An 8,248-nucleotide genomic window follows, 5' to 3' on the forward strand; every position below is an offset into this window, starting at 1 on the left:
TATTTCCATAGTGATACTGCCTTGGAAACCCAAGGAGGGGTCGCTATGAGTCGGGGCCGACTCGACGGCACATAACAACAACAACAACAAAATTATTAGATATGCTTTAAACCATGTCTGAATACTTAACTAATTATTATCAGTTCAGTACTAACTGCAGGTTGTACAAAGTACTAGTGAATTCCTGGTGCAGAAGCTTCTAACTCCATTAACTCCAATGCAAATTCATTTCTAGAAGGAAGTGGTTTTATATTTTAAAATATATGCATCGTTGCCTGTTACCGTAATGGTTTTAAATGTACTGTCTCCTAGATCATGCATTTTGATTGGGGACAATAATTGATTCTTGCAGGACAAAATATCTTAAATATTACAATGGTTTGTGGCTCCCCCTAGCTCCAACCTACCTCACAAAATCCTATTGCTTCCTTTTTAATTTCTCTCATGTTAGGGGAACATTAAATTTAAATTAATTTAATTTAATGTATTACTCAAAATAATAAATTTATATTAAATTTAACTTAATTTTTCTCTTTACCAGAATGAAAATGAAAAAAGGTTGAGAAACACTGTTTTAAACGGGAACCATATTTTAAAGTATCTTTAAATTCCTTGCCACTGACATACAGTCCCTCTGTTGTTGTTAATTGCCATTGACTCAGTTCCAACTCATGGCATGTGTGCAGAGTAGAACTGCTCCAGAAAGTTTTCTTTGCTGTAACCTTTCAAAAGCAGATCAACAGTCCTTTCTTCCAAGGGACCTCTGGGTGGGTTTGAGTCCCCAGCCCTTCAACTAGTAGTCAAGGGTTTAACTATTTGCCATTCAGGGCCTACTATAATATATATACTCTCCATAAATGTTTAATAAACTACATAGCTTCAGTTCTGACATTCCTGTCAGTCTATTTAAAGATGGCAACTGCCTCAGAGAAATCAATTCAGACTTGAAGGAAAACATTTCACAGCCATTTGTTCAGACACAAGAATAGCAAGCTTGCTGATGTATCCAGAAAAGATAAATGTGGTAAGCACTAGCAAGAAAAGGCAATTTATTCCTCATATTAAAAGTAGTAGTAGCAAGAATAATAACAATAAAAGAAGAAGAATCTAACATTTATTGAATCCTTACTGTGTGTCAGGAACTGTATTTCTGTGTATAATTCATTTAATCCTCATAACAGCCCTATGATTTTATCATTATTTTATAGTGGAAATCAGCTACTAGTCACTGTGATTAGTATTCTAGTAATTTTTCTAATATCATCATCTGTCTCATGCTTACCATGTAACAGTGTCTCTGAGGTGATTTTCCTTTAGTCTGGTATAGTGATAAGCCACTTGACTGCTAACCGGAAGGTCAGCAGTTCAAACCCACCAGCTGCTTTGCAGAAGGAAGCCAGAGCCATCTACTCCGTAAAGATTTACAGCCTCGGAAACCCAAATGGGGGTCACTATGAGTCAGAAATGACTCAATGGCAGTGAGTTTGGTTTTTTTTATTATTATTATTTAGAAATTGTTACCATTCCATCCATTTTACAGCCTTGGAAATTTCAAGATTTATTCTAAGCACCCACTCACTCCTTCCTCTCTAAAAAATAAATTAATAAATAACTTTAAGCAATGATCATTATCCACCTACATACAAAAAAGTTGTTGCCTAAGGAGGGTATCTAGGTCAACAACATCTTCTGTTTGGAGCTGGGAATTTTCTAATCCAGTGTCTTTCTATACTGCCTTGTTACCCCCACCCCTCTACTAATAAAGGAAATAAGCATTAACCAAGGACAATTTTAGAGTGAAAGGAACACTATTAATAATTATACCAGGACAACCAAAATAAACTGAGGCTATCCTGAGGAAACCAAAACGTACAATCACTCTACTCCTAGTGCTTCGTCTCTTGTTCCACGTCTGTTTGCAGCTCTGTTATCTACAAATATATCATTAATACCATTACTCTTTTGACCTAAACAGTTAAAACTTTTGAATCTGAAAGGATGTAAGGCCTACACATAATCATTTTGAGGACAAAACATGATCTATTTTTCATAATAATTTCTAATAACTGTTACTTGTTTTCCATCTTATATTGATGAACAAATTTTTAAAAAGGTTTATAAATGACTTTGAGAATCTGTTCATGTATTAGAGTAATATTTGAATATGAGGAAGACTCTGCTTCCCCTCTTTCCCAAATATAAGCCAGAAAGTCTCCTTTTACTAGAATACCAACTACAATTTTGAAAACAGAGGTTTAGATAGTCTAGAAAAGCTGATGAAACTGAAATCCCTTAGATTGTTGTTCTACAAAGTAGGATCCCACTGGTCGGGGTCAAGGCAATCCACTGGAATATCTGAATATAATATTAAAATTTATTTTATGTCTATTTAAATAGAAGAAAAATTAAGTTTTAGTAAATTAATGAGGACTGACCATGGCAATGTTAGCTAAGGGAAAACTGGGAGTTTGACAATATAGAAAGGTTGACTTCATTAGTTTTTTTTGCTTTTCATGTATGCAATAATACTGAAGTTTATATATGCCCAGTTGAATGTGTTTTTGGATTTTATTATCTAGATTTAGCTAAACTACTAGCACAAAGTAGGCCAGAGACTTAAAAATAATTCTGTAAAGAAATCAGATTGAAGATAATACTAGTAATGCAAAGGCAAAGAAGAAAATGGAAGAGCTAACACATCTACTAGTATAAACTTTTTGTAAGTTATCAAAATGAATGATTAAAAAAGTCAAATCATATATAACAAACTTATCCAAAAACATTAGAAATTATGAAAAAGCTATTTGAAATATGGTTCTATATTTAAAATATTTATTTCATCTTATCCCATCCTTTCAATTTCATGATTTTTTAATGTACATAACACAAGTAAATATTATTTACAAATAAACTTACATACATTAGAGTTGCTTTGCACAAAGAAATATTAGTAACCATACTAATATCCAGAGGTATGCAACCTTTTCATCAGAATAACCAGTCTGACCCACAGCACAGTATTTAACATTACTCAGTTGTTAAAATGGGTGAACTGAATTTAGAATATGCTTCAAGCTGAAGTCTCAGAGAACTTTATCACCAGAGTTTCTAGAAGTACCAGAATTTTATCCTTTCTGCTCAGTCCATTATGATTGTCCCTGTTCACATGTTAGTGTTAGTTACTAATAAGCACAAATACTTAAAATAGGAGATAGATAAGGAGAAAGCAAAAGATTAATAATCAGGTTATCAGTTTTTAGTTAACTGAATTTTGTTTTTTAAATGTCTTTGAAATTGTATGTTGATCAACTAACAAAAAGTGGTCACCATCAGGTGAGTTAATACATAAGCTCTAAATAATTAGCATATAAATATCACAAAGAAAAAAGAACAGCATTTTACAATGAAATGTAGTATTCCTCAGAAATGTCATATTAATTTCATAACAGATAAACTAGCTTGCTTTTAAGATTTGCTTTTTATGGGCCAACCAATCCCCTTAAGTAGTCTTATGCTATCAAATTTATGAAAATTAAAGCTAAATTGCTTGAAAGGAGTGCCATTATATATTATCTAGTTTTCTCAAGGCTAAAACAAAATGAGACATTTTCCCATATATTTTTGCTCAAATAACTAGAATGAATGAAATTTCAAGCTGAAAGATACAAGATTTAAGTTGATAATCAGAAGTTAAAAACAGTAGTTGTAACAGTAGCTATAAAAGTAAAGCATAAATAAAGCTTAAATTTAGAAAATTATCTTGTGAAAATTATAAATTTGATCTTCACATAGTTTTTAATTATAATTATAGATCACATAGTATACTATAGACCAGATAGTATAATACTACATGAGAAAACTGAAACCTAGAGAAGTCAAATAACTTCCCTTGACTGAGTGACAGAACGAGGATAGTCTCCTGATTCCATATCCCCTGCTCTCTGCTAACTCTACTGCCTCTGCCCTTAAAATCCTTAGTAGAGGAGACTGATGATAGTTGTTTGTCATTGAAAGAGTGTCAGAAATATGACATACCAGTCAGAGAAAACAAGGTATGCTTGGTTCATGGTACCTGTGTTTATAAGAGGCTTCCTGTCTGAGAAGCTATCTGAATTGAACAAGCTTTAAAATAATAAAGTTCCTAAATCTTCTAGGTTTCCACAGACATGCAGCTCCAGTTACAAGAAGGCAGTTTCCACATGGTGCACATAGAATGGATTATCTGCACTTTGAGGATGAGAGCCGTGGATGGTGGTTTGACATGGATATGGTGATCATCTATATTTACTCAGTGAACTGGATTATTGGATTCATTGTTTTCTGCTTTCTTTGCTATTTTTTCTTTCCATTTTAGGAATTTTCATACTTAATATGGTTGAACAATAATATAAAACCTACATGATATAAATAGCAATTACTTAAACATTTTTTTAATGTGCTTTGAAGTTTTTACAGTGTCTCCTTGTATAAATTGTTGGTGTTTATGGAAAGCCTGGGAATGATGGAGTTATTTGTTAGTGTTTTTCATGTAACAAACTAAACTTTATTCAAGAGCTAATTTATCTAGCACTTAGCAGCAACAATGCACTATTAATTTCATAGTTCTTCTTGGTTGGGGATTTGGGGATTCTAATTTTACAATGTAACTTTTAAACCTTATTGTTAAGATTGAATTTTCCCTCCATTTAAAAACCAGTGAAAATACAAAATGAAACAGATAGAACCTGTGTTGATAAACTGTTTAATCAATCACTGCCTATTCTCAGGCAAAGTATGTGCATTAAAGATGAATCTTATTCTCTGGGAACTAGTCTAACAGGGTGTATTTGGTTTAGTTTCCAATTATCTCTACTTGTGTCCCCTTCTGTCACCAAGGAAGTAGACTATGTGTTTTGAAGAGACCTAATAATAGCTTTAGTGAAACTTTATTATTATTAATATTATTAAAAGCAAGAGAGTTTTAGTAGAGACCTAAAAATAGCTTTAGTGAAACTTTATTATTATTATTATTATTATTATTATTAAAAGCAAGAGAATAGTGAATGCAAAAAAGAAAAATATTAAACTAGCCCCCACCAATAGACACTTTGTTGTTGTTACTTGCCATCGAGTTGGCCCCGACTCATAGGGACCCCTCCTTGGGTTTCCGAGGCAGTATCACTACGGAAGTAGGATTGCCCAACCTTCCTTCCAAGGAGTGGCTGGTGGGTTTGAACCACTTTAGGGAGATATTAACACTTTTAGAATTTCAAGATTAATCAACTGAAGAAATAAGTAATGTACTGATTTTAGTAATCTCAAGGAGCAATGCATGTCTGAAATGTAATTAATTTAGTAGTTTGTTTAACTAGGAAATTGTTGACTATATTGTAAATGTGCAATAAAGGCTGGCTTTTAAAATCTATTCATTTTATCAAGTGATTTAATGTCTGAAATAAAGAATTGTAAATTTGCTTACAGATGAATAGAAGGAATGTGACATTTATTTTTATTTATAATTACAGTAATCCTTGGAGTTAATGTTTCTTTTAGTTAAAAAGAAAAGGGAGGAGAATTGAATTGTTCCAAACCAGGAAGGACCTGAGGCAAGTACCCTAATATTAAAACAGAGAAAACTGAAGCACAGAGAAGTAAGCATATTTATTTCAGTTGTTCAGGTGGCCTTTATTTAACCAAGGACAAAAGTTTTACTATGATTATGAATCCAACCTTCCTACAATATGATGATTGTTGAATTTGTTTAAAAAAATTGATGAGTGAGATTTACAGTAAAACAAAAAAATTATTATTCTCTTATTTCCTGTCTTGCACAGTATTAAGCATGTAAAATTTTATTTTCCAAGAAGAATAAGGGAAAGAAAAATTCTAAAACTAGCAAATGCAGTATCTGCCCCAAATAATATTATGTAGAAAGGTTAATTTTCTGAGCTGTCACTATCAATAATTTCTCTTTCTACTGAGTTTAATTATCGTGAGGCTTAATTTTAAAATTTTTCCTACATCCATTAAAAAAAAAATGCCTAAATGGAGACACATTTCCGAATACTTTCAGCAGTTAATTTATTTCTTGAATTTAAAAGCAAATTCACAAACTCAAACCAATTTATCTTATACTCAGCAGAAGATAGGGGAATTAATCTAAATTAGGCAGAATGTAAGGAATCAGAATCTATGTTGTACAAAGACTCTTCCACTATGAATCACCAAATGCAAGAGTGGAAAATAAAATTCTGTCTGCTGTATTATTAAGTAAGGAACTCTGCTGGTGTAAAGCATTGGGCTGATAACCAGAAGGTTAGCAGTTCAAACCCACCAGCTCTCCAAGAAGAACGCAACACAATGCACTGTTGACAAGTCAGATCCAACTCATACCAACCCCTCCTTGGGTTTCCAAGGTGGTATCACTATGAAAGTAGATTGCCCAACCTTCCTTTTGAGGAGTGGCTGGTGGGTTTGAACTGCCAGCCTTCTGGTTAGCAGTAAAATGTCTTAGGCACCATGCCATCAGATCTCCAAGAGAAGATGGGCAGTCTACTTCTGTAAAGATGTACAGACTTGGAAACCCTATCGGAGTTGATACAAGTAGGAATTAACTCAGTGACAGCTGGTTTGTTTTTGTTTTGAGTGGGGAGGATACTATTGAGTGACACTCTAGTATGAAGTGCTAAATATAACATCAGCACCACCATCACTTTCACTTTTGCCTTGGAATCTTTCTTCAAAAATAACATGTAATGGCATGACCCAAAAAATCCTCATTGTTACTACATTTTTTCACATGAAGTTTTCTGTATAACTAAATGTAGAACCAGACTCTTAAAAACTTGATTTTCATCTGGTTTATTGTTAAAGAGAGAGCATTCTCTCATTAAAGGAAATGACAGCTTGTTATTCTCCACAGAATTTTGCAATTGAAGCCAGAGGATATTGGCATCTAGTGCAGTGTTCCTAAGGCTCTGAATAACTTGTTCAACTATTTGTTTCTTGAAGGGTTTCTGATTTTTACTAAATTTTTTTAAGAACATTACTGTTTCAACAACATGCTCTTCTTCAGAATATATTTTCCTTACTTTTTCTTGAAGATAACATCTGTAATTGTTTTTACATGTTTCACTATTTTTTCATGAATAAATCATAGAGAAACATCATTGAAAAGTATCTTTAGAGTACAGTATCAACATCCTATTAAATCTATATATAAATAATATAAATATATATATCTACTGCCACACACATTTATCTTATAATTATGCATCTATTATATTATCAAAAATAAATACCTTACCATTCCCACTGTTCATTAGGATCTCTTTAGGTATACTTTGTTGCACATCACCTTTCTATCTCAATACTTCTAAAAGCAGTACATAGTTATTTCTCCTAGCACACATACCACTAATCTATTCAGTATTACAAGGCACAATCCTTGTAAGTTTCCCTTACTTTCACACTTTTATAAGTCTAAAAGAACCTTACCCAAAGAATATCTAATAAACCAAGTGTGCACACAGTCACAAACAAATCAGTCACCTTCAAGTTGATTCTGACAAGAACTGACTGTTCCAAACTTAAGGAGATAAGAATTTACTTCAGGGTAACCACAAAAAAAAAATTAACAATTCCCCTAAGCAAACCTAGAAAGAAGAAAAACATTTGGGCTTAGGAAGCACAAAGCTAGCAATAATGAAGAAAAGAGAAGAAGCACTTGATAAAAAAATGAGTTCGGCACCGAAAAATAGTTGGAACAAAGAAATCAACAATGACACAACAAAAAATACAATAGAATGACAGAAATAAATTCATACCTATCAGTAGTTACACTCAAATGAGAATGGACTAGATGCACGAGTCAAAAGAAAGAGAATGGCTGATTGGATAAGAAAAGAAGACCCATCAATATGCTGCCTACAAGAGACCTTCCTTAACACAAAGATAAAAGCAAATTAAAAATTGAGGGATGGAAAAAAAATACACCAAGCTAATGGCAACCAGAAAAGAACAGGAGTGGCAATATTAATCTCTGATAAAATAGACTCCAAGGTAAAAAACAGCATAAGGGGCCAAGAAGGATACTATATGATGCTAAAAGGATCAATTGACCAAGAAGAAATCACCATAATTAATACCTGTGCACCCAATGAAAGTGCTCCAAAATACATAAAGAGACATTAACTTATTTGAAAGGAAAAATAGACAACTCTACAATTGTGGTAGGAGACATTAACACACCACTTTCAAAGAGGGACAG

General features: G+C 32.9%; 1 protein-coding gene across 1 annotated transcript in view; it reads left to right on the forward strand.

The window, feature by feature from the left end:
- Nucleotides 1–4,354, forward strand: part of RNF180 (ring finger protein 180) — a gene marked incomplete at its 5' end in the record, with an annotated part of 386,500 nt that extends 382,146 nt beyond the window's left edge. Inside the window, one exon of the mRNA XM_007952875.1 lies at nt 4,155–4,354. Within this exon, the coding sequence (XP_007951066.1) occupies nt 4,155–4,354 (200 nt within the window). The remainder of the gene's footprint in view (nt 1–4,154) is intronic.
- Between the last annotated feature and the right edge of the window lie 3,894 nt (nt 4,355–8,248).

The sequence above is a fragment of the Orycteropus afer genome, unplaced genomic scaffold, assembly GCF_000298275.1.
Source record: "Orycteropus afer afer isolate SDZICR_OR568_19922 unplaced genomic scaffold, OryAfe1.0 scaffold00362, whole genome shotgun sequence".
NCBI classification, from domain to species: domain Eukaryota; kingdom Metazoa; phylum Chordata; class Mammalia; order Tubulidentata; family Orycteropodidae; genus Orycteropus; species Orycteropus afer.